The sequence below is a fragment of the Procambarus clarkii genome, chromosome 14 (assembly GCF_040958095.1).
Source record: "Procambarus clarkii isolate CNS0578487 chromosome 14, FALCON_Pclarkii_2.0, whole genome shotgun sequence".
NCBI classification, from domain to species: domain Eukaryota; kingdom Metazoa; phylum Arthropoda; class Malacostraca; order Decapoda; family Cambaridae; genus Procambarus; species Procambarus clarkii.
The window spans coordinates 15,448,038-15,475,405 of record NC_091163.1 but is presented as its reverse complement, the minus strand read 5'-3'; the positions used below and the strand labels follow the sequence as shown (position 1 = coordinate 15,475,405).

General features: G+C 46.3%; 1 protein-coding gene across 1 annotated transcript in view; it reads left to right on the top strand.

Annotated features, from left to right (window-relative positions):
• LOC138364735 (uncharacterized) overlaps positions 1-27,368 on the top strand; it is a 51,801-nt gene that overhangs the window by 17,847 nt on the left and 6,586 nt on the right. The window contains exon 2 of the mRNA XM_069324703.1: positions 25,620-26,198. Within this exon, the coding sequence (XP_069180804.1) occupies positions 25,620-26,198 (579 nt within the window). The remainder of the gene's footprint in view (positions 1-25,619; positions 26,199-27,368) is intronic.

The following is a 27,368-nucleotide window of genomic DNA, read 5'->3' as shown; positions in this document are numbered from 1 at the left end:
TAATGCTCCAGAGATGTGAACCCTAATCAGACCTAAATTTGATTCACGTGGGTATTTGTACTCACCTATTTGTGCTTGTGCTTGCTGGATCGAGCATTGTCTCTTGGATCCCGCCTTTCCAGCCATCGGTTGTTTACAGCAATGACTCCTGTCCCATTTCTCTACCATGCCTAATTTTATAATTATGAATAGAGTTTGCTTCCACAACCTGCTCTTCAAGTGCATTCCATTTTTCCACTACTCTCACGCTAAAAAAACAATTCCTAACATCTCTGTGACTCATCTGAGTTTCCAGCTTCCACCCATGTCCCCTTGTTCTGTTACTATTACGTGTGAACATTTAGTCAATTTCCACTTTGTCAATTCCCCTGAGTATTTTATAAGTCCTCTCTCTCCCTTCTTTTCTCTAGTGTCGTAAGGTTCAGTTCCTTCAGACGCTCTTCATATCCCATCCCTCGTAACTCTGGGACAAGCCTCGTCGCAAACCTCTGAACCTTCTCCAGTTATCTAATGTGTTTCTTCAGGTGGGGGCTCCATGATGGCGCGGCATACGCTAAGACTGATCTCACGTAAGCAGTGTAAAGCGCCCTAAAAGCCTCCTCACTTAGGTTTCAATATGAAGTTCTAATTTTCGCCAATGTAGAATACGCTGCTGTCGTTATCCTATTTATATGTGCCTCAGGAGTTAGATTGTGTGTTACGTCCACTCCCAGGTCTCTCTCTCGAATCGTTACAGGTAGGCAGTTCCCCTTCATTGTGTACTGTCTCTTTGGTCGCCTATCACCTGATCCCATTTCCATAATTTTACATTTACTCGTGTTGAACTCCAGTAGCCATTTCTCTGACCATCTCTGCAATCTGTCCAGTTCCTCTTGGAGGACCCTACAATCCTCATCTGTCACAACTCTTCTCATACGTGTGTGTGTGTGTATACTTACCTAGTTGTGCTTGCGGGGGTTGAGCTTTGGCTCTTTGGTCCTTCCTCTCAACTGTCAATCAACTGATGTACAGGTTCCTGAGCCTATTGGGCTCTATCATATCTACATTTGAAGCGGTTTATTGAGTCAGCCTCCACCACATCACTGCCTAATGCATTCCATTTAATAACTACTCTGACATTGAAAAAGTTTTTTCTAATGTCTCTGTGGCTCATTTGGGTACTCAGCTTCCACCTGTGTCCCCTTGCGCGTGTACCACCCGTGTTAAATAATCCATCCTTGTCTTCCCTGTCAATTCCCCTGAGTTCAAGTATGTTTATTGAGATAAGCAAGAAATACATCTCAATGGGATAGAGTAGCTTAGGCTATTTCAACCCCCCGGCATTCCCCTGAGAATCTTGTTTGTGGTGATTATGTCTCCCCGAGCTCTTCTGTCTTCCAGCGACGTGAGGTTCAGTTCCCTCATCCTTTTCTCGTAACTCAAGCCTCATAGTTCTGGAACTACTCTATTGTGTGTGTACTCACCTAGTTGTACTCACCTATTTGTGCTTGCGGGAGTTAAGCTCTGGCTCTTTGGTCCCGCCTCTCACCCGTCAATCAACAGGTGTACAGATTCCTGAGCCTTCTAGGCTCTATCATATCTACATTTAAAACTGTGTATGGAGTCAGCCTCTACCATATCACTGCTTAATGCATTCCATCTGTTAACTACTCTGACACTGAAAAAGTTCTTTCTAACGTCCCTGTAGCTCATTTGGGTACTCAGTTTCCACTTGTGTCCCTTTGTTCGCGTACCACCCGTGTTAAACAGTTTATCTTTATCTACAATGTCAATTCTTCCGAAAATTTTGTAGGTCGTGATCATGTTTCCCCTTACTCCTCTGTCTTCTAGTGTCGTAAGGTGCATTTCCCGCAGCCTTTCCTCGTAACTCATGCCTCTTAGTTCTAGGACTAGCCTTGTGGCATACCTCTGAACTTTTTCTTGCTTCGTCTTGTGCTTGACAAGGTACGGGCTCCATCCTGGGGCCACATACTCCAGGATTGGTCTTGCATATGTGGTATACAAGGTTCTGAATGATTCCTTGCACAGGTTCCTGAAGGCTGTTCTGATGTTAGCCAGCCTCGCATATGCCGCAGATGTTATGCTTTTGACATGGGCTTCCAGAGACAGGTTTGGTGTGATATCAACTCCAGATCTTTCTCTCTGTCCGTTTCATGAAAGACTTCTTCCCCCATTCGGTATCCTGTGTCTAGCCTCCTGTTTCCACTGTCTAGTTTCATTACATTACATTTACTCTGGTTGAACCTTAATAGCCATTTGTTGGACCATTCATTCAGTCTGTCTAGGTCATCTTGTAGCCTGATACTATCTTCCTCCGTCTTAATTCTCCTCAAAATTTTTGCATCATCAGCAAACAATGAGAGGAATGATTCTATAACATCTGGAAGATAATTTACATATATATGAAACAGTATGGGGTCCAAGGACTGAACCCTGCGGGACTCCACTGGTGACGTCTCGCCAATCTGAGATCTCACACCTCAAAGTGACAAGCTGTCTTCTGTTACTTTGGTACTCCCTTATCCAATGGAGTATCTTTCCTTTCACTCCTGCATGCATCTCTAGCTTTCGCACTAGTCTCTGGTCAGGAACTGTGTCAAAGGCTTTCTGGCATTCCAAAAATATGCAGTCTGCCCACCCCACTCTTTCTTGTCTGATGCTTGTTGCCTGATCGTAGAATTCAATTAATCCTGTGAGGCATGACTTGCCATCCCTGAAACCATGTTGGTGCTGTGTCACAAAGTTCCAAGCTTTTTTCGCACAATTTTCTCCATTAACTTGCATTGTATGCAAGTTAGGGGCACTGGCCTGTAGTTCAGTGCCTGTAGTTCAATGTGTGTGTGTGTGTACTCACCTAGTTGTGCTTGCGGGGGTTGAGCTCTGGCTCTTTGGTCCCGCCTCTCAACCGTCAATCAACAGGTGTTCAGGTTCTTGAGCCTATTGGGCTCTATCATATCTACACTTGTCTATCTCTATCATATCTACACTACATTTTAGTCTTATGCTTGACTAGATATGGATTTCATGCTGGAGCCGCATACTCCAGGATTGGTCTGACATATGTGGCATATAATGTTCTGAAAGATTCCTTACACAAGTTTCTAAAGACCGTTCTTATGTTAGCCAACCTGGCATATGCTGCTGCTGTTATCCTCTTGATATGAGCTTCAGGGGACAGGTCTGGCGTGATATCAACCCCCAGGTCTTTCTCTCTCTCTGACTCTTGAAGTATTTCATCTCCCAAGTGATACCTTGTATCTGGTCTCCTGCTTCCTACCCCTATCTTCATTACATTACATTTGCTTGGGTTAAACTCTAACAGCCATTTGTTCGACCATTCCTGCAGCTTGTCCAGGTCTTCTTGAAGCCTCAAGCTGTCCTCCTCTGTCTTAATCCTTCTCATAATTTTGGCGTAGTCAGCAAACATTGAGAGGAATGAGCCTATACCCTCTGGGAGATCATTTACGTATATCAGAAACAGGATAAGTCCAAGTACAGAGCCCTGTGGGACTCCACTGGTGACTTCACGCCAGTCAGAGGTCTCACCTCTCACTGTAACTCTCTGCTTCCTATTGTTTAGGGTACTCCCTTATCCACTGGAGCGCCCTACCAGTAACTCCTGCCTGTTTCTCCAGCTTATGCATCAACCTTTTATGGGGTACTGTGTCAAAGGCTTTCCGACAGTCCAAAAAAAATGCAGTCCGCCCACCCTTCTCCTTCTTGTTTAATCTTTGTCACCTAATCGTATAATTCTATCAAGCCTGTAAGGTAAGATTTACTCTCCCTGAACCCATGTTGATGGGTTGTCACGAAGTCTCTTCTCTCCAGATGAGTTACTAGGTTTTTTCTCACAATCTTCTCCTTCATCCTTGCATGGTATGCAAGTTAAGGACACTGGCCTGTAGTTCAGTGCCTCATGTCTGTCACCCTTTTTGTATATTGGTACTACATTAGCAGTCTACCATATTTCTGGTAGGTCCCCCGTTTCCAGTGACCTACTATACACTATGGAGAATGGTAAGCAAAGTGCTTCTGCACACTCTTTCAATACCCATGGCGAGATTCCATCCGGCCTAACAGCTTTTCTCACATGCCCTGTGACAACTATGCCCCTGTGACAACAACTATGCCCTCTGTAACAACTATGCCCCTGTAGCAACAACTATGCCCCTGTGGCAACAACTATGCCCACTGTGACAACAACTATGCCCCCTGTGACAACAACTATGCCCCTGTGACAACTATGCTCCTGTGACAACAACTATGCCCCCTGTGGCTACAACTATGCCCTTGAGGTGACAACTATACCCTCTGTGACAACACCTATGCCCTCTGTGACAACAACTATGTCCCCTGTGACAACAACTATGCCCTCTGTGACAACAACTATGCCCCCTGTGACAACAACTATGCCCTCTGTGACAACTATACCCCCTGTAGCAACAACTATGCCTCCTGTGACAACAACTATGCCCTTGAGGTGAAAACTATGCCCCTGTGACAACTATGCCCTTGAGGTGAAAACTATGCCCCTGTGACAACTATGCCCCTGTGACAACAACTATGCCCTCTGTGACAACAACTATGCCCCCTGTGACAACAACTCTGCCCTCTGTGACAACAACTATACCCCCTGTAGCAACAACTATGCCTCCTGTGGCAACAACTATGCCCTTGAGGTGAAAACTATGCCCCTGTGACAACAACTATGCCCTCTGTGACAACAACTATGCCCCCGGTGACAACAACTATGCCCTCTGTGACAACAACTATGCCCTCTGTGACAACAACTATGCCCCTGTGAAAACTATGCCCCTGTGACAACAACTATGACCTCTGTTACAACAACTATGCCCTCTGTGACAACAACTATGCCCCCTGTGACAACAACTATGCCCTCTGTGACAACAACTATGCCCCCTGTGACAACAACTATGCCCTCTGTGACAACAACTATGCCCCCTGTGACAACTATGCCCCTGTAGCAACAACTGTGCCCTGTGACAACTATGCCCCTGCGACAACAACTATGCCCTCTCTGACAACAACTATGCTCTCTGTGACAACAACTATGCCCCCTGTGACAACAACTATGCCCCCCTGTAGCAACAACTATGCTCCTGTGACAACAACTATGCCCCCAGTGACAACAATTATGCCCCCTGTGACAACAACTATGCCCCTGTAGCAACAACTATGCCCCTGTGGCAACAACTATGCCCCTGGGATCGACAAATATAAACTTAAGGGCGATACCTATTCCCCCCTTGTAGCCTGTAACTATGTTCCTATGGGCGACAGCACTACCATTTGGGAGGACGATAACTATGCCTTTGAGCCACGATAATGATGCCACTATGGGAAACACAGCTTCCCATATTTGGTCATATTTTGACCAAACCCCCTGCAGTTTTCAAAATATCTGAAATGTCGGAAATTTGACTCTTGAGCGTGATTTTTTAGCCGAATTCTGTCTCTCTGCAACTATTTTCATTTTCAAATTACGATCTTTTATACCGTAAAAATGCTAATTACTGAAAACCGTGATGGATCATATTTTGCCCAAACCCCCCTGCAGTTTTTAAAATATCTGAAATGTCGGAAATTTGAATCCTGAGCGTGATTTTTGAGCGGAATTCTGACTCTCTTCACCTATTTTCATTTTCAAATTACGATATTTTATACTGAAAATATGCTAATTACAGAAAACGGCGAAAGCCGTTATTGCTGGCCCGTGTCCAGCAATAGCCAGGCCCTGCCCGAGTCCAGGCCCAGCCAGGCCCGAGTCCAGGCCAAGCCAGATCCGGCCCGTGTCCAGATGTAGCCAGGCCCTGCCCGAGTCCAGGCCTAGCGAGTCCCAGGCCCTGCCCAAGTCCAGGAATTGCGAGTCCCAGCCTGTGTCCAGTTATACCCAGGCCCTGCCCGAGTCCAGACCCACACAGGCAAGAGTCCAGGCCTAGTGAGACTCAACCCGTGTCCATCTATTTCCAGGCCCTGCCCGAGTCTAGGCCCAGACAGGCCCGAATCCAGGCCCTGCCAGACCGGAGTCCAGGCCTAGTGAGACCCGGCCCCTGTTCAGGTATAGCCAGGCCCTGCCCGAGTCCAGGCCCAGACAGGTCCGAGTCCAGGCCTAGAAAGACCCGGCCCGTGTCCAGATGTAGCCAGTCCATGCCCGAGTCCAGGCCCAGACAAGCCCATATCCAGATGTAGCCAGGCCAGGCCCAGACAAGCCCGAGTCCAGGCCTAGTGAGACCCTGCCCGAGTCCAGGTCCAAACAGGCTAGAGTCCAGGCCCATGCAGGCCGGAGTCCAGGCCTAGCGAGACCCAGCCCGTGTCCATCAATAGACAGGCCCTGCCCGAGTCCAGGCTAGCCAGGCCGGAATCCAGGCCTAGCGAGTCCCGGCCCGTATTCAGGTATAGCCAGGCCCTTCCCGAGTCCAGGCCCAGCCAGGCCCGAGTCAAGGCCTATCGAGGCCCAGCCCGTGTGCAGATGTAGCCAGGCCCTGCCCGAGTCCAGGCCCAGACTGGCCCGAGTCCAGGCCCAGACAGGCCCGAGTCCAGGCCTAGCGAGTCCCGGCCCGTGTCCAGCTATGGCCAGGCCCTGCCCGAGTCTTGGCCCAGAGAAGCCCGAGTCTTGGCCCAGAGAAGCCCGAGTCTTGGCCCAGAGAAGCCCGAGTCCAGGCCCATCGAGACCCGGCCCACGTGCAGATGTAGCCAGGCCCTGCCCGAGTCCAGGCCCAGACAGGCCTGAGTCCAGGCCCAGACAGGCCCGAGTCCAGGCCTAGTGAGACCCAGCTCGTGTCCAGCTATAGCCAGGCCCTGCCTGAGTCCAGGCCCAGATAGGCCCAAGTCCAGGCCCAGTAAGTCGTCCCGAATACTGGCCTAGCGAGTCCCGACCCGTGTTCAGGTATAGCCAGGTTCTGCCCGAGTCCAGGAATATCAAGGCCCGGCCCGTGTCCAGATGTAGCCAGGACCTGCCCGAGTCTACACCCAGACAGGCCCGAGTAAAGGCCAAGCGAGGCCGGAGTCCAGGCCTAGCGAGACCTGGCCCGTGTCCAGTTATAGCCAGTCACTGCCCGAGTCCAGGCCCAGATAGGCCCGAGTCCAGGCCTAATGAGACCCAGCCCGTGTCCAGCTATAGTTAGGCCCTTCCCGAGTCCAGGTCCAGACAGGCCCGACGGGTCCAGGCCCAGCCAAGCACTGCCCGAGTCCAGGCCCAGACAAGCACGAGTCCAGGCCCAGCCAGGCCGGAGTCCAGGCCTAGCGAGACCCGGCCCGTGTTTAAGTATAGGGAGGCCCTGCCCGAGTCCAGGCTCAGACAGGCCCGAGTCCAGGCCCAGTCATGCCCGAGTCCAGGCCTAGCGAGACCCGGCCTGTGTTCAGGTACTGACTGACCCTGCCCGAGTCTAGGCCAAAACAGGAACGAGTCCAGGCCCAGCCAAGTCGGAGTCCAGACCTATCGAGGCCCGGCCCGTGTCCAGTTATAGCCAGGCCCTCCCCGAGTCCAGGCCTAGACAGGCCCGAGTCCAGGACAAGCCAGGCCGGAGTGCAGGCCTAGTGAGTCCCGGCCTGTGTCCAGTTATAGCCAGGCCCTGCCTGAGTCCAGGCCTAGACAGGTCCGAGCCCAGGCCTAGTGAGACCCAGCCCGTGTCCAGTTATAGCCAGGCCCTGCCCGAGTCCAGGCCCAGCCAGGCCGGAGTCCAGGCCTAGCGAGGCCCGGCCCGTGTCCAGTTATAGCCAAGCCCTGCCCAAGGCCAGGCCCAGACAGGCCCGTGTCCAAGCCCAGACCGGCCGTGGCCAGGCCTAGCGAGGCCCTGCCCGAGTCCACGCCCAGACAGGCCCGTGTCCAGGCCCAGACAGGCCCGAGTCCAGACCCAGGACTCGACGTAATTAACTCTGTATCAACATCGATAGCGTTAACTTCTAATGGTATGATGGCTGGGACAGTATGCTCGACATTCTATTTTGTTTTTTGAAGATGGTTAGAATATAACTGTCAGTTGGCCACACAGATATACGCGAGAGATACAATGACAGTAGAAGATTAGACAGTGATGAAGCACAACACCCTAAACAACCTCTGTCAACCATCAACTGATGGCTAACAAAGAGATACATTTCATCATCTTCAGGATCACGAAAGAGCATCCAGCAAACGGCCCCAGTTATCGTAAGAACATAGGAAGTAAGTTAACTTAGAAAGCCTTTATAGTCCCTTGCAACATCCTGCTAAACCTCACTCATGCTTATAAATTACGGTGGCTCCAGCCAAATTGCATACATATCTACTCTGCCGTGAAAATTGTTGACAAGATCAATTAAAATGCGTCTGTGAGCGTCAAGGCATAATAAAACTATGAAAGGAACTTTGGAGTTAATGTTTCACTTCTTTTTCATGGGAAGAACGTAAATATATAGAACATTCGTGCTAGAAAGCTTTAGATCAATGGTTCTAGAGAGAATCTTTTCCAGTTTTTTGTGTCCACTTAAAAAGGAAGTTTAAAAAATGTACTTTCCAAAGCTCATTTTGCAGTTATATTATGGCCTGACGCTCAGATATGTGTTTTGTTAAACGTGTCAACATTTTCAAAGACAGTAGCATTGTATATAAGATAGCTTTAGCAACCAAATGTTTAAGTAAGAAGAATGAAGTAGTGTTGCTTGGACCAATAACCCTTCCATGCAGTGTCCTTAACTCCACTTGTGTGAACACTCTTGTGAGCACTATACAAGCAATGAACGAGCACTGCACAAGCAAATTATAATATATATATATATATATATATATATATATATATATATATATATATATATATATATATATATATATATATATATATATAGATAGATATACAGATGCTACCCAATTATCCACTCTCATTACATAATCGAGAGTGGGTTTGGAGTGCCAGACAAACTAATCATTTGCAAGTGCCTTGGTGAGAAGGTTAAGCCTTGCATAATTTAACATGACAACTTGACATATTTATTCCTTCATTATATCTGCATGTAATTAGCCCACCTCCCCAAGTTAAGTCATTAAATGTAAGGCTTGGTACATAAATTAACACAGTCATCACAACTTGTTTTAAAAAAGAATAATATTTTCCCTGACACTGACTATTGTTCTTCATTAACCTGTGACTGGCCAGGAGAGTGAATTACGGGTTTAATATCCTTTGGAGCAGTAAAGATATCTGCGGCTTAGTTTTATATTTGTGGATTTTTTTCGTTTGAGTTTACTTTAGTCTACTATTAAAGCATAAGACTATAAGAATAAAGAAAACCCGCTCCGCTCCAAGCAACAGCCTGTTTGACCAAGCTCTCACAAGTCAGGCCTGCCCCACCATCCTCAGGCTGTGCTTGAGAAGAGCCGTGACTGCTAACTGAAGCAAACAACATTGCTTCAGTTAGCAGGCTGAAGCAAACAACTGTGTTCCAGGCTGTTAACTAAAGCAAACAGCAGTGCTCCAGCCTGCTAACTAAAGCAAACAACAGTGCTCCAGCCTGCTAACTAAAGCAAACAACAGTGCTCCAACTTGCTAACTAAAGCAAACAACAGTGCTCTAGGCTGTTAACTAGAGCAAACAACAGTGCTCCAGCCTGCTAACTAAAGCAAACAACAGATCTCCAGCCCGCTAACTAAAGCAAACAACAGAGCTCCAGCCTGCTAACTAAAGCAAACAACAGAACTCCATTAACAGACACACACGTGACCAGACTTTCTAAGCCTGGTTAAGGGGAAAAAACATTGAAGGTGGTTAAGTGTAGTGAAAGACCCTCTAACAAGAGGCTGGCACTCAAGGCGCGCGGTAAAGACGTTATTGCACCATGAGTGCCAGGCCAAAGGCCTGGCACTCATGGTGCCATTAAAGGTGCACAAAGGTGCACATTAAAGGTGCACATGGTGCACAAAGGCCATTAACCACTTAGCTAGTTCCCCTGGTCATTACTCTCCTGATCAGGGCTTGTTGACCAACAACAATAGTCGCTTTGAGTGATTATCTCATTGAGAGAGAGAGAGAGAGAGAGAGAGAGAGAGAGAGAGAGAGAGAGAGAGAGAGAGAGAGAGAGAGAGAGAGAGAGAGAGGGAACTATCAGGGAAAGCGCCAAGTCATTACGACTATATAGCCCTGGGAAGGGGTCAGGGATAAGGATTTGGGATGGGACGGTGGGAAGGAATGGTACCCAACCACTTGTGGACGGTATAAGACATATCATGCCACATTAACTCCCAGCTCAGAATGGAAGCAAGTCGACGAAGAACTCTGTAGGGTAAGGCAGGTCCTAGTCAACAACGGCTTCTCCAATGGTTTCGTGGAAGACATCATAAGAAGGAAAGTGAAACGCCATGCAACCTCTGAAGAGACAACTAACACAATACCTGTACCCCCTATTAGACTATTTTACAGGAACTTCTTTTCCACAGCTCATAAAACGGAGGAAAGGGTCCTGAAAGATATTGTTAATAGAAACGTTATCCCTACAGACAAAAATCAGAGGATACAACTGACGATTTACTATAAAACCAGAAAAACGGCCAGCCTACTCATGAGAAACTCTCCAGACACAAAACAGAACGCTTTAAAAGAGACTAATGTCGTCTATGCCTTCAAATGTCTACTTGGGGACTGTAAGCTCCATAAAACCCAGTATATACTTCACTCTCGTGAAGTATATACTGGTTTTTTTTTTACTTTAGAACACTTTCCCTCCAGGAGACTCGAACCCTAGCCAGCACAGAAGTTGTATACTTCACTCTCAAGTTGTAAAGTTGTATACTTCACTCTCGTGTCTAGGAGAGTTGTGCCTTAAGCAGAGACACTGTGTCTTCCCATATTAACAGGGACTTGATGAAATTAACGTATAAATGACCCCTCACTTGCTCTGGTGCTCTTGGGAGGTGTTGATCTTTGGGGTATTTAAATACTCCGAAATTACCATCTCTTTTAAGGGTCTGAGCTGGTGGTGGAGCGGGTTAAGGCGTACCTGTTATGCCAGTTGCTGGAAGGCTTCTGTGCTGGCTAGGGTTCGAGTCTCCTGGAGGGAAAGTGTTCTAAAGTTGTATACTTCACTCTCGTGTCTAGGAGAGTTGTGCCTTAAGCAGAGACACTGTGTCTTCCCATATTAACAGGGACTTGATGAAATTAACGTATAAATGACCCCTCACTTGCTCTGGTGCTCTTGGGAGGTGTTGATCTTTGGGGTATTTAAATACTCCGAAATTACCATCTCTTTTAAGGGTCTGAGCTGGTGGTGGAGCGGGTTAAGGCGTACCTGTTATGCCAGTTGCTGGAAGGCTTCTGTGCTGGCTAGGGTTCGAGTCTCCTGGAGGGAAAGTGTTCTAAAGTTGTATATATATATATATATATATTGTGACGATAATCTCCTTCAAGAGATTGAGCCTGCTCTTCCCTCCACAAATACATCGCAACAAATATATAAAACTACTATGGAAGAAATGTCCAACAACGACAACAACATCTCCAAGGTTTGCCAGAGCGCAAAACGTATGCAGCCAGGGACACCTGCTCAGACTCAAACCGCCAAACTACCTGTCTTACTGCCGGCTCCTCGCTGATTGGTCGCCGGTCTGGCTGCAACTGCACTCACCCCCCCCCCATACTACTTGATGTCTGGGGCCGCCACGACCTCAGTCCTCAGAATATTCCGTGCTTTCACACAGTTAACACTTCTCCCTGCTAGACGTAAGCTTTGGCGTACGTGTACTGAGAGAGGTGATAGCTTAAAGCCAATATTCCAGCACCTCTCATTTTTGTATATTGCACTTCTTGTTATTTTGCTCACTTGTCTTAACGTAACTTTTCATTGTGTCATTTAATTATTCTTATTATTTTGATTGATTGATTTTATTATACGAATTTGTTTGTCCATTTTATTCATGTTTTGTTTATTTAACGTAATTAAAATTTCATTGTTAAAGTTTACTTGTGTTTTGTGTGTCTTCTCCTTACCTTACCACAGACGAAGTTCCAGATTTTCTATTTTTTTTTAATACTATGTGACGAGGCCATACCCCTAGCTTTGAACAGCCGAACACCAACGCGTTACCGTCACATATTATATGGGGGCCTGTCCTAGGAGCTTCACTCAGGTACTGGTGCCACGTGGTAATTAATGGTAAGCGTATTTAACTTTGTTAACGTAGCTTTTACTATTTTTCATATTCAATTTCATTTTTTATAAGGTGCGGTGTATTGTGCATTACGAGAGTAACATATAGTGAAGGTGAGACAACTTTGGATTACGTGGTGACTGTAGGCCTCAGTCATACTCTTAATTGGTCATCTCTCCCTCCGTGTTATTACTCGTGTTTACCATCTTTGTCCCTTGGATATTTCTTATTTTTGAGAGATCATCATATTGGTACCCTGGTACTGTGGTCTGCCCCGGGTCAAGAGTACCCAATCTTCTGCAATCTGACTGTAGGAGGACAAAGAGGGCCATAGTTCCTCTAGCTCGAACTTTATTTGCTGAATTGGGACCTCAGCAGCAGTTCTCGTCACCAGTTGACACCTCGCACCCCTACACGTCAGTCAGAGATGATGATACATACAACGGTAGGGAATTAGCTTACTTTTTCAGAGCACAAAAGTTCGCTAATTCTGTAAGTATCATATTAAATTCAGTAGGAAAAACTTGCTTTATGTCCTATAGAGACTTGGCAAGGTATGCCTACATCCTTGGACTACCAATTTTACTTTTGAGGCAATTAACTGTTTCATTTGTTTTCGAAACTCTGTTTCATTTGTTAGTAGGATTTTCTTGCCCTTATCCTCTTACATGAGTACCGGGTACAAGATTTCCTGCCCCCTTGATTTAAATTAATCATTTAACATCTTTTACTTAACTTTAATTGTTAAAGATCTCACAGGATAGGTACCAGTTGCCACGTTGTCCTGTTTCTGACATTCACTATTGAATATTCGTGTTACATTTATTTGCTAATTTCACAATGTTTCGTCTCCAAGCTTTCCGTGCAAATCCAGCAGGTGAAATAGGGACTTTAAGTCGTGCCAAGAGGACTGAATTACAAACTCTTGCACATGAGTATCAACTAGAAGTTCCCTACCAAGCCAACAAAAATGACCTATACAACCTGTTGCTGGATTACTATTTAGAGCAAGGTAAGATAGACTCTGAAACTCATGAAACTTACTATATTGCAGATAAAACTGACTTGGCAACGATGAAACTTAAACTAGAGCTGGCCAAGATTGAACGTGAGCAGCAAAGAGAAGCAGCTGCCATACGAAGGGAAGAACAAGAACGAGAAATCACCCTCAGAGAACGTGAAACTACTTTGAGGAGGGAAGAACAAGAACGAGAAATCACCCTCAGAGAACGCGAAGCTGCTTTGAGGAGAGAAGAACACGAACGTGAGGTCGCATTACTCCGTGAACGTGAACGAGTACAGCTTGAAACCAAACAACGCGAGTTGGAGATGCAACGCGAACATGACAAGCAACAAGCGACTCTGGCTCTTGAGTGTCGTCTACGCGAAATCGCCTTGGAAACTTCGCACTTCACTCAACGCCAACATGCTACTGCCAATCTTCCCGTCAGTTTTAATATATCACATGCAAGTAAGTTAATGCCATCCTTTGTAGAAGCAGAAGTTGATGTGTTCTTTACCACCTTTGAAACCCTTGCTAATCAACTCAGTTGGCCTGTCGACCAATGGGCCACACTTCTTAGAGTCCATCTTACAGGTAGAGCTGCAGTCACACTCAGTACTTTGGCGTCTGAGAATGACTACCACACTCTGAAACAAGCAGTGTTGGACGCCTACCTCCTCTCTACTGAAAGTTATAGAAGGAAATTCCGTGACCACCTGAAGGCAAGTACCACTACCTTCCTTGAGTTTGCTAACACGAAACGGAGGTATTTCATGAAATGGCTGGAAGCAGCACATGTCTCTATTTTTACAGAACTCGTCAACCTGATGCTTGTTGAAGAATTCTTGAGACGTGTGCCGCCTCCTGTCTGCCTCTACTTTGCAGATAAAGAAGAAACCGACTACCTGAAGTGTGCTAAGTCGGCTGACACTTACAGCCTCATCCACCGGCTGACACCCGAACCATCCTCCAGTAAGAAGTCGTGGTACAGTTACGAGAAAGTGAGCCCCGATCAAGCTGGTTCGCAACTGTGCTGCAAGTATTGTAGACTCTATGGACATACCATAGACAAGTGTGGTAAGTCTCAATACAAGGGAACCACTGACCAACAAAAACCCAAACCAACTCCTCCTAAGTCCGGTAAGCCTGTGATGAATGTTGGTGTTAATGTTAATGATCTTTCTCTTTTCAGTAACCACCTGTATACTGGAACTGTCTCTGCCAACGGTTCAAATCCGGAGGGACGTTTCAAATTGAAGATCTTGAGGGACACAGCGGCTCTACAATCGATCATCTTGAAGTCGGCTGTGCCCAACATCACCTGCACCGGAGAAACTGTCTTCATCACTGACCTCACTGCTACCACTCCATACCCTCTCGCCAGAGTCCACCTGGATTGTCCCTACGTGAACGGAGAAGTCCAAGTCGCCGTCAGGGAAAAACCTTTTCCCATGCCTGGAGTGCAACTTCTCCTAGGCAACGACTTGGCAGAAGACCTGCAACCGACCAACCTGATCGTCATGGACAAACCCCAGGTGTGTAACTCTGTGCCAAGTAACCCTATTCTAGAATATGTTCCAGCAGAGGTTCAAGAGAGTGATGAAGTTTCTCCTCCGGTTCTCGTGACCACCCGTGCACAAGCCGCACGTCCACAGCCAGCTGACTCTACTGCTACCGCTTTCCCTCAAGACCCTCAGAAACTACCCCCGCATCTGACCAAGTTGGAGTTCCGTAAGTTGCAGAGGGAAGATCTTACTTTAACACCATTGTTTTTCCAGGCTGAGACTCAACCCGACAGTATTCCTGGGTTCTTCCTAGAGAACGACTTGCTCTACCGCAGATATAGACCCAGTAAACTGAAGGAGGAGGACGATTGGGCCAACATCGACCAACTTGTGATTCCTACCAGCCTGCGGCCCACTATTCTACACCTGGCCCACGGAGCGCTCTCCCACTACGGCTTCAACAAGACTTACCATGGAATTCGTCAAGACTACTACTGGCCAGGTATGGTAAATGACGTCAAACAGTACGTAAAACAGTGTCATACATGTCAGATGGCAGGCAAACCGAACATCTCCATTCCCAGAGCGCCACTGATTCCCATACAGGTGCCTGCGGAACCTTTCCACAGACTCATAATAGACTGTGTTGGTCCTTTACCTCGGACCAGTTCGGGTAACGCCTACATCCTAACCATCCTGTGTCCTACCACCAGATTTCCCATAGCAGTTCCAGTGAAGAACATCACGGCTGCTACGGTTATAAAACATCTATTGAAGATCTTCACTCAATACGGATTTCCCAGGGAGATTCAGAGCGACTGTGGTACCAACTTCACCAGTGATCTCTTCAAAAGGACACTGGAGGAGTTCAACATCAAACAGGTATTGTCCAGCCCCTATCATCCTGCTTCACAGGGTTCTCTTGAACGTAGTCATCAGACTATCAAAGCACTCTTGAAAAAGTTTTGTAGTGAAACCTCTAAGGATTGGGATAAGCAGATCGACCTTATAATGTGTATTTACAGAAGTCTCCCCAATGAGTCCCTAGGAGTATCTCCTTATGAGATGCTCTACGGCCGTAAGTGCCGTACTCCCCTTAAGGCTTTCAAAGACTCTCTCCGAGATGCCACCTTCAGTGAGCATCAGAATGTGCCCCAGTTTCTTCAAAACCTTCAACACATTCTAGAGAGAGTCCACCGTTTTGCCCATGATAATCTATTGAAAGCCCAGGAGAGAATGAAGACTCATTACGACCAGACCAGCAAAGTAAGAAAATTCAAGCCGGGAGACTTCGTCCTTGCATACTTCCCTATCCCAGGTTCACCTTTACAAAACAGGTTTTCAGGACCCTACCGCGTCAAAGAGTGCAGGAATAACAACAACTACGTAATAGAGACTCCAGATAGGCGGCGGAAGACCCAGCTGTGCCACGTCAACCTCCTGAAGCAATATAATGGTACTCCTCCCACTGTCCTAATTAACTATTCCACCTTCACAGAACCCTACATCCACAGTGAGACCTTCCCAGCTTCTCCTCCCGAAAGCACTGACAAGGAGTCAGCGCTTTCTAATTCCGAAATCCTTAATGATCTTCCCAAATACTTTCAGGATAATAATCGTGCTCCTTTGCCATATTCTAATTCCACTCTCACCTCGTCAGATAAGCCCTTCATCCTCCATGTCGACGCCAGTGGTACCGACGTTGGTGGTGTCGTGATGCAGCAACGAGGCGAGGAGAATACACCTGTCAGCGACTACTGCTACAAGGAACTACGGAACAATTGGCAAGGAGCTACTCTTCCTCATCCTGAAGCTCCAGCACTTCACTCCACACCTGAAAAGTGCTCGGTCCACCATCAACACGGACCACACCACCCTACACCTCCTGCAGCACGCCCACTTCTCATCTCAACGTCTTCTACTATGGGCTTGATAACTGCAGAAATTCAACCTGGAGACACGCTATACCAAGATTCCGACAACATCTTAGCCCATGAGCTCTCCAGAGTTTATGAAGTAGAAGCGACTCCATCCATTACTCCACCACATAACGACGTACTTCTTCCAGAACCGCAGGCTTCGGGGGAGAGTTGTGACGATAATCTCCTTCAAGAGATTGAGCCTGCTCTTCCCTCCACAAATACGTCGCAACAAATATATAAAACTACTATGGAAGAAATGTCCAACAAGACAACAACATCTCCAAGGTTTGCCAGAGCGCAAAACGTATGCAGCCAGGGACACCTGCTCAGACTCAAACCGCCAAACTACCTGTCTTACTGCCGGCTCCTCGCTGATTGGTCGCCGGTCTGGCTGCAACTGCACTCACCCCCCCCCATACTACTTGATGTCTGGGGCCGCCACGACCTCAGTCCTCAGAATATTCCGTGCTTTCACACAGTTAACACTTCTCCCTGCTAGACGTAAGCTTTGGCGTACGTATACTGAGAGAGGTGATAGCTTAAAGCCAATATTCCAGCACCTCTCATTTTTGTATATTGCACTTCTTGTTATTTTGCTCACTTGTCTTAACGTAACTTTTCATTGTGTCATTTAATTATTCTTATTATTTTGATTGATTGATTTTATTATACGAATTTGTTTGTCCATTTTATTCATGTTTTGTTTATTTAACGTAATTAAAATTTCATTGTTAAAGTTTACTTGTGTTTTGTGTGTCTTCTCCTTACCTTACCACAGACGAGGTTCCAGATTTTCTATTTTTTTTTTAATACTATGTGACGAGGCCATACCCCTAGCTTTGAACAGCCGAACACCAACGCGTTACCGTCACAATATATATAGGGAGGTGGGGGGTGAGTGAGGGGTGTTGTGTGGTCAGGAGAGAGAGGTGGGGGTTACGCGTGTGCCAAATAGTGTTTTGTGTTTTTCTTTTTTGAAAGTTTTGTTGAACAAGTTACGTTGTCAGCGATAATTGACGCAACATATCTATCATATTGTGAGTACATCACACGTGCAGTGAGTCAGGTTACAAGTGTGTGATTCATTCATTATTGTGCAGTGATATACGGGGGAATTATACCAGTGTTAGTGTCGCCCTGACCCCCGCCCCCACCCAGCGCCCAGGCCGGGAAGTACCTGCTCTCCCTCTCCTACCCACCCCACCACGTCGCCTCCCCACCCACGAGGCCACCTTGCCACCCGCCCATAGAAGCCGGGAGGCTCCCATGTGTGTCTACGCCACCCACCCACCCAATGTATACCCACATATTGTGTAGTGGGTGTATACCCACATATTGTGTAGTGGGTGTATACCCACACTTTGTATAGAGGTGGTACATGTATTACCACTCATCTGAGCTGCCCGAAACGCTTTGCGTAATAGTGGCTTTAGGCATTGTATGTACTAGCTCTATCTATAAAGCCAACAAACATTGTAAAATCTCTTTATGTATGTACCTTTACCTAAATAAAAATTATTATTATTATTATTATTGTAAGTGCCACGCCCAGCTGATCATCCCCCCAGCCTCCAACCGCCGCCCACCCTCCAGTCTCCACCCGCCGTCCACCTTCCCGCCCAGCGCCCGCCCAGCGCCCGCCCATGTCGCAGCTCTCAACAGATAGCCAGGCTTCTCCAAGCCAAGATGAGCCATCAAGCAGGGATAGACACGGTAGATGTCAGACGTGTGGCAGGGTATGCTATAACCGGTTGAGGGACGATAATGTGCGCTTTCATTCCAACAACGGAATCAGGTGTTTGGGTTCTGGGCGCCCTCCCAGGGAGAACACCAATCAACAGCCCACACCGTCCGTAAGGCAAAACACCTCCCAGACCTTCATTCCCACAGAAAATTTATTAGAAGCTATCATAGCAACATCGGCCAGAACCTTGCAACACATCCCTAAAGCAGCCCGCCCCCATGCAGCAGCCAAATTATCTGCCCTCCTGAGAAAGGTCAACGACTCTCCTGGAACGACCCAAGCATGGCACAACCTCCTAAAGTTTGGCAACATATGTCTAGCCACCCCTGCAAGGAGAGACAAAACCTTAGCTGCCTCAGTCATCAAAGCTATAAATTATTTTCCCAGGGAGGAAAACCAGGTGCACCTTCCCACTCGCGCGAGAAACACCCACGGAAGGAAGAGCAACAGTGGCATATCCGAGACATCAAAAATCAGAACATCAGTCACCAAGAAAATAGAGGAAGGAAACACTATTGGCGCAATACGAGTCATCACCAGTGAGGACTCAATTGCCGACAGAGATGCCGCAACAGCTCAAGCCCTAAGGGAGAAACACCCACCCAGGGCTCCGCGTGAGGACGACATTGTACAAGTGGGGGCTACCGGAGCAGAACCTCTCTGGGTGGCTGAATCTACGGTCCATAAAGCAGCCATGTCCTTCCCTACAGGATCAGCAGGTGGGTTCACAGGACTAAAACCCAACCACCTCAAGCAAATGCTCAACCCTGCACTGGGTGACATTGCAAAGAACCTCTTGGTGGAACTAACCAGATTCACCAACACATGTCTAGCTGGCAACATACCAGCGTCCATAAGACCTATCTTTTTTGGAGCATCTCTTTGTGCTCTAAAGAAAAAGGATGGAGGGATCAGGCCAATAGCTGTGGGCAATTCTCTCCGGCGTCTTGTCGCAAAAGCAGCTGCAAGAACAGTTAGTGATGCAGCAGCCAACATGCTGAAGCCAAAACAGCTTGCGTTTGGCATTCCACAAGGGTGTGAGGCGGCAGCCCATGCAGCTCGAGCCTTCATCGCCAACATCACAGACGAAAAGGCCCTTATCAAGCTAGATTTCAAAAATGCCTTCAATTTGGTGCGGAGGGATGCTGTACTCCGTGCGGTTCATAGTCATTTCCCTTCCCTCTGCCCTTTTGTACATTCATGCTACAGTATGGATCTTAAGCTACTTTTTGGCGAACATGAAATTGACTCGCGAGAAGGCGTCCAACAGGGTGACCCCCTTGCTCCTCTCCTTTTCTGCTTAGTCATCAAACAAGTCACAGAGGTCCTGTCCAGCGAGCTTAACATCTGGTTCTTGGATGATGGTACCCTAGCTGGTTCCCAAGACTCCCTCCTGGAGGACATCAGGAAAATCCAGGAGCAAGGTGCAGTTTTAGGCCTCACCCTAAACCCTTCTAAATGTGAAATAATATGTTCCAACCAGGGCATCGTAGAGAGAATAGAGGGTCTTCTGCCAAATATCCATAAAAACTAAACCTGAAGACAGCACACTCCTAGGAGCTCCCCTGGGGTTGAAAGCCATCGATGAGGTCCTTGATAAGAAAATCGCCGACCTTAAGAAGATGGATGGGAGGATTGAGGATATTGATGCTCATGATGCACTCTACCTCATCACCAGATGTCTGTCCCTCCCCAGGTTAACCTACTTTCTGAGGTGTTCACCATCTTACAGCAGCCAAAAACTAAGTGAGTATGACCGGTTACTGAAATCAATGCTAGAAAAAACCCTTAACCTCTCTCTCGATGACCTACAGTGGAAACAAGCCTCTCTTCCCGTAAGACTTGGGGGCCTATGAGGTCGAACAGTAACTCAAATCGCTGTTCCAGCCTTCCTGTCCTCCTTATCAGCATCCGACGACCTTGTGAAGGAAATTCTACCTGCCCACTTACATCAGCTGGCAGGTGTACATGATCCCAATTTTACACGCTGTGCCACAGAGTGGGCCTCTCGTGCAGGCCCATCACCTCAACCACCATCCCCAAAACCCCACAAGCAATCCAGCTGGGATGGCCCCATTGTAGACCAAGTTGCTGCAGAGTGCCTGGGTGCTGCAACAACACAACATGACATTGCTCGCCTCACAGCAGTAGCAGCACCACATGCAGGGGATTTCCTGTTAGCAACCCCAATGTCGGCAACTGGCACGCGTCTCACACCACACGCCCTCCAAATTGCTGTGGCCCTCCGCCTTGCTGCCCCAATCCACACCAGATATAAGTGTATTTGCGGCAAAGTGGTGGCTGACAGGTACGGCCACCATCGCCTACTCTGCCAAAGCACAGGGGGATGGCACTCGAGGCACAGTGAAGTTAACGACATCATCAAGAGGAGCCTCACCACAGCTGGATGCCCAGCTGAAAGAGAGCCCCGTTACCTAACGCCCCGTAACTCTGATGCTCTTATTGGTCGCCCGGATGGTATCACAGTGAACCCCTGGAAGAATGGCAAGCAGTTGGTATGGGACTACACGTGCGTATCAACCCTGGCTAACACCTACATTAACCTCAGTGTAGCACAAACAGGTGGCGCTGCCACCCACAGGGAAGCAGCCAAATCCCGTAAGTATAGAGAACTGGATCACCACTACAATTTTGTCCCCATTGCTTCTGAGACACTCGGCGCCTGGGGTAAAAGTGCTACCAGTTTTTTGAAGGAACTGGGTTCTAGGCTCATTGAAACAACAAGGGACCCAGGAGCTGCAAGCTTTCTTTCCCAGCGCCTCAGTGTGGCGATACAGAGGGGAAATGCGCACTGCATCCAGGGTTCCTGCCCGCCATCTGAGGAGCTGGAGGAACTCGACAACCTATGATAACCATCTTTGTAACCCATATGTAACTCCTTTTTTGTAACAAAGTTCAAATAAAGTAAATATATATGTGTACATACAAAAGAATGGGGGTGGTAGGAGAAGATAATATTAGTGTTCAGTGAGAAACCACAAGGTCTCCTCTGAATACTTTTTATTTTCTTCTCCGAGGCTATGGGTCCCCACATCGGCACCACAGGTGGTACCCTCACAAACTTTTATATATATATATATATATATATATATATATATATATATATATATATATATATATATATATATATATATATATATATATATATATATACACTAAATATCTAATAACACAAGATGATATCAAATAAATTATATTTATACCCGTATTGCAGTAACTCCATATACAAAGTGTAGTCATAACTTGCAACAAAGTAACTATCGGGATAAACTAATAACGATTATAATGATAATTATTATCATAAAAAACATTGATAACTATAAGAACGATGCAATATTGACAAAGAAGTGATGACCAAACCACTCTCTCGAAGATGAGGAGACGACGACGTTTCAGTCCGTCTTGGATCATTATCAAGTCGATTGATAGTGATGTAATAGAGATTAAAGTACGATAATCCATGCAGGTTTTCCTAGTGTAATATTTAAGTAATGTCTTGGTTATTTTTTTGTGTGTGATGTAATCTTGAAAAATCTTACACCATCTCCTGCTGACTTTCTTGCCTCGTTCAGTCATCATTCAGGTCAACTGCTACTTCCCTCTCCCTCTGTGTCTGTCTGTCTGTCTTAAACTAACTTTCTTCCGTGATCTCAAAAAGAGATTCAGAAAATATTTTTTGCACGTCATTTATTTCTTAGCCTTTTCTTCTTGATCTCATTTTTCCATTTGGTTCGAGAGTCTCTCTTTCCATCATCAACTTCCAATATGCGTTCATATGCCTCAGTTTTCTGCCAATATCTGTCCAACTTGATGTCTCAAAGGCCATGATATCTCAAAGTTTGATATCTCACTGCTGATGTGTGTAATACATATATGTATAAATGAATGGCTACAACCCCTCTCTTCACGAACGTTAACAATGTTCATTGTAAGTATTTGCATTTGATGTAAATATTTTACAGGTAATTACAGCCTGAGGAAGACCTTGTATACTTCAATCCTACGAACGACAATGGTTTAACTGCAATGTTTAATGGAGTAATTTGTTGACAAACACGAAACACAAGAGTGGATTGAATGATTGTTCCTGGTTTACACAACTCGTTTACTCTCGTATGTGTGTTCTACTTGGATGATGTTTTAAAAGCTGATGCGAAACAAAATAAAAGGCCAGAGAGAAAAAAGGGTATTAAAATCCTCTCGTTTTGAAGAATACAAGCTTGCAAATTGAATGGTATTTAATATACGCAAAAGATTTGGCTGGGTATACGCTTTCAGTGCTAATTGACATCGGCCTCGATGAGTTAGGTGATCTGATGATCAGTCCACGATGAGTTAGTTAAGCTGTGGTTCACTTTCACTGATTGGTTAGTTTAGAGAACCTCAGAGGAGCCTACTTCGGATTAGATGAGCATGAACTGTTTACAGTGGAATATCTAATGGGAAGTTGACCAGACCACACACTAGAAGGTGAAGGGACGACGACGTTTCGGTCCGTCCTAGACCATTCTCAAGTCGATTCTAATGGGAACCTACGTGGAGGTGAACTTACAAGTTTGTTGTTGCTTTAGATTCAACTACTCAGAACAAAAATTTCTAAGTAGCACGGGCTATAGTGAACCCATAAAGTCCAATGGGAAAAATGTAGATATTTGTAGGTGAGAGTACACCCTAATCTACGCTTCACCTAACCTCCCCTTATTCGTAGGGAGCGGCGAAGGATAAGGTGAGGTGATTGCTGCCTGACTCCGGCAACAGGATAAATAGCTGACCTTTTGAAATTGTCCATTTTCCCTGTGTTTTCCTCAAATTCTTGGCACAATTTAACACGGAATTTGGATAATATAAGTTAACGAAGATCTTAAAACTTTCTTACTGTCTGCTTGACTTTTAATTCATTTATTCAAGAGATGCTTCTTATATGTATCTTTTAAATCAGTACTTGATATAAAGATACATTTTAATGAAATGTGTTAAGATGTTTCACAAACTTTGCTTCAAAATCAGTGTAATTTCGATCGTTTCTCTTCCGTAAACACTTTTCGTACTCAATACAGCCTTTGAAACCCATCCAAAATATTGAAACGCGATTTGTAATTTAGTTTTTGATATATGTGAATGTATGCGCCACTTAATATAATGTGCGGTCTAATGACATTTTCGAAAAGAAAAAATAGGGTTTCCGAATAGGGGAAAAAGGTTTCCCTCAGTGTCCTATTTCCTCCCCTGTAAGGTAGAACGGGAAGGGAATTATCAGGGGATAGCATCAAGCCGTTAGACTATAAAGCACTGGGAAGGGGGTCAGGATAAGGATTTGGGATGTGGACGGGGGGGAAGGAATGGTGCTCCAACCCCTTGTGGACGGTCGGGGATTGAACGCCGACCTGCATGAAGCTAGACCGTCGCTCTACCGTCCAGCCCAAGTGGTCGCTGTAAGGTAGAAGCTCCTCCATTCCCATAACATGTTTTTCTCCTCTAATAACGCTATAAGAGAAGTCCTACAGAGGGATAAACCCGTCCACAATGTCTGCTTCTCTGCACATTTTTCCTTACGGTATGACCCCAAAGATTCGACAATGTTGAGTGTAGCAGAGCTTATGGGGGTCCAGGCGGGTGCTATAGAGAAGACCTGCGTGTATAGGGCCAGCTTGGCCCGGTCTCCAGACTCTTATTGTGGCCCTGGGAGTGTCTGAGGTTGTTGTTGTTTCAGATTTAGCTACTCAGAACGAAGTGTCCATGTAGCACGGGCTATGGTGAGCCCGTGTCTGGGGGCTTGTCTTGGGTGTGGTGTTGATGGTGAGAAGGTTTTCTCTATTAATTTAATCGTGAATTCTTATTCTCTCTCTCTCTCTCTCTCTCTCTCTCTCTCTCTCTCTCTCTCTCTCTCTCTCTCTCTCTCTCTCTCGGTGGGTATTCTCATTTATATGGGAGCCTCTTTACTCCTCTTTACTCCCGAGAATTCTCCGTTTGTGATTGTTTACAACTATTTACTTTCCTTTGGTGGTGTGTCTACCCCACGTCAGACCTGTCCATGTTAGAAACGTCCCTAAAGGCAATTACTCGAAATATTGGGTGAATTTGGCCCCAAACCCTTGGCCTCCAGCCTCAGACAGGCTGAGAGATAAACATATACATTTATCTATTTAGGTCAGTACAGTAGAATTATATAAAGTGATAAATTGACAATAATTGACATAAATTGACAATAATTGATAAATTGACAATAATTGATTAATTGAAAATAATTGTCAATGGTTATACATAACTCCTGTGTATCTGAATATAGTCTTCATTTGAATACAGATTATCGTCTAGTTGACCCTCCGTCGTTGATGGCTCCTATGAGGCCTGAAAGTAATTATAACTTGATGCCTTCTAAATGAGGTCATAACTCATCATAATTGGATTACAAAATGTAACGTTTTTCTCCAATTTTTCTGACTGCTCCAAGAATGACAGAACGTCTAAATTGCTCCCATTTAACGATTTAATAATTGTTGTCACTAATATTTTAACTATAACATGGCAAATTATGTTACTTCAATTTTTATATAATATCGAAAATTAACAAGCAAATCTTTGCAAATATAACATCCATGATTTATGAAACTAAATCTATGGAACACAGATAAACTCTTATATTTCTATCGTTATTTATACCAGAAATACAATAGATTAAGTAAATTTTTTTATTTTATTTCTAATCTAATTTAATTTTCTAATTTCTTTCTAATTTCTAATCTAAACAAGATTAAATAAATTTTTGCTTCTCTCTGATTACAAAAACTATTCTGCCAGTATTTTGACCTTGCTTCTGATCGGTTTTGATTTCCAATTTCCCAAAAAGTATTAAGTTTTTTTCAAGTTTTCAGTTTCTTTTTTTTTTCACTAGCTTCATAGTGTTCGGGGAATTGATACCTGGTTGATACCTGGTTGATGGGGTTCTGGGAGTTCTTCTACTCCCCATGCCCGGCCCGAGGCCAGGCTTGACTTGTGAGAGTTTGGTCCACCAGGCTGTTGCTTGGAGCGGCCCGCAGGCCCACATACCCACCACAGCCCGGTTGGTCCGGCACTCCTTGGAGTAATAAATGTAGTTTCCTCTTGAAAATGTCCACGGTTGTTCCGGCAATATTTCTTATGCTTGCTGGGAGGACGTTGAACAACCGCGGACCTCTGATGTTTATACAGTGTTCTCTGATTGTGCCTATGGCACAATAAGAGAACACATAACTATGGCACATAACAAACAATTATGAATTGTTTTCCATACCTGAAAAATCCTCAACAGATCTACATCTAACTCAAATAACTCAGCCAGAGACGTCGAAGAGGAATTCGTTTGTGGAAAGTTAGACTCGTACAAGCCAGACTCGTACAAGCCAGACTCGTACAAGCCAGACTCGTACAAGCCAGACTCGTACAAGCCAGACTCGTACAAGCCAGACCCACACAAGCCAGACCCGTACAAGCCAGACCCGTACAAGCCAGACCCGTACAAGCCAGACCCGTACAAGCCAGACCCACACAAGCCAAACCCATACATGCCAGACCCATACAAGCCAGACCCATACAAGCCAGACCCATACAAGCCAGACCCATACAAGCCAGACCCATACAAGCCAGACCCATACAAGCCAGACCCATACAAGCCAGACCCATACATGCCAGACCCATACAAGGTAGACCCGTACAAGCCAGACCCATACAAGCCAGACCCATACATGCCAGACCCATACATGCCAGACCCATGCATGCCAGACCCATACAAGCCAGACCCATACAAGCCAGACCCATACAAGCCAGACCCATACAAGCCAGACCCATACAAGCCAGACTCGTGCAAGCCAGACCCGTACAAGCCAGACCCGTACATGCCAGACCCATACAAGCCAGACCCATACATGCCAGACCCATACATGCCAGACCCATACAAGCCAGACCCATACAAGCCAGACCCATACAAGCCAGACCCATACAAGCCAGACCCATACAAGCCAGACCCATACAAGCCAGACCCATACAAGCCAGACCCATACAAGCCAGACCCATACAAGCCAGACCCATACATGCCAGACCCATACAAGCCAGACCCATACATGCCAGACCCATACAAGCCAGACCCATACAAGCCAGACCCATACAAGCCAGATCCATACAAGCCAGACTCGTGCAAGCCAGACCCATACAAGCCAGACCCGTACAAGCCAGACCTATACAAGCCAGACCCATACATGCCAGACCCATACAAGCCAGACTCGTGCAAGCCAGACCCATACAAGCCAGACCCGTACAAGCCAGACCCATACATGCCAGACCCATACAAGCCAGACCCATACAAGCCAGACCCATACAAGGTAGACCCATACAAGCCAGACCCATACAAGCCAGACCCATACAAGGTAGACCCATACATGCCAGACCCATACAAGCCAGACCCATACAAGCCAGACCCATACATGCCAGACCCATACAAGCCAGACCCATACAAGCCAGACCCATACAAGCCATACCCATACAAGCTAGACCCATACAAGCCAGACCCATACATGCCAGACCCATACAAGCCAGACCCATACATGCCAGACCCATACAAGCCAGACCCGTACAAGCCAGACCCATACAAACCAGACCCATACAAGCCAGACCTATACAAGCCAGACCCATACAAGCCAGACTCATACATGCCAGACCCATACATGCCAGACCCATGCAAGCCAGACCCATACAAGCCAAACCCATACATGCCAGACCCATACAAGCCAGACCCATACATGCCAGACCCATACAAGCCAGACCCATACATGCCAGACCCATACATGCCAGACCCATACATGCCAGACCCATACAAGCCAGACCCATACATGCCAGACCCATACAAGCCAGACCCATACAAGCCAGACCCATACATGCCAGACCCATACAAGCCAGACCCATACAAGCCAGACCCATACAAGCCAGACCCATACAAGCCAGACCCATACATGCCAGACCCATACAAGCCAGACCCATACATGCCAGACCCATACAAGCCAGACCC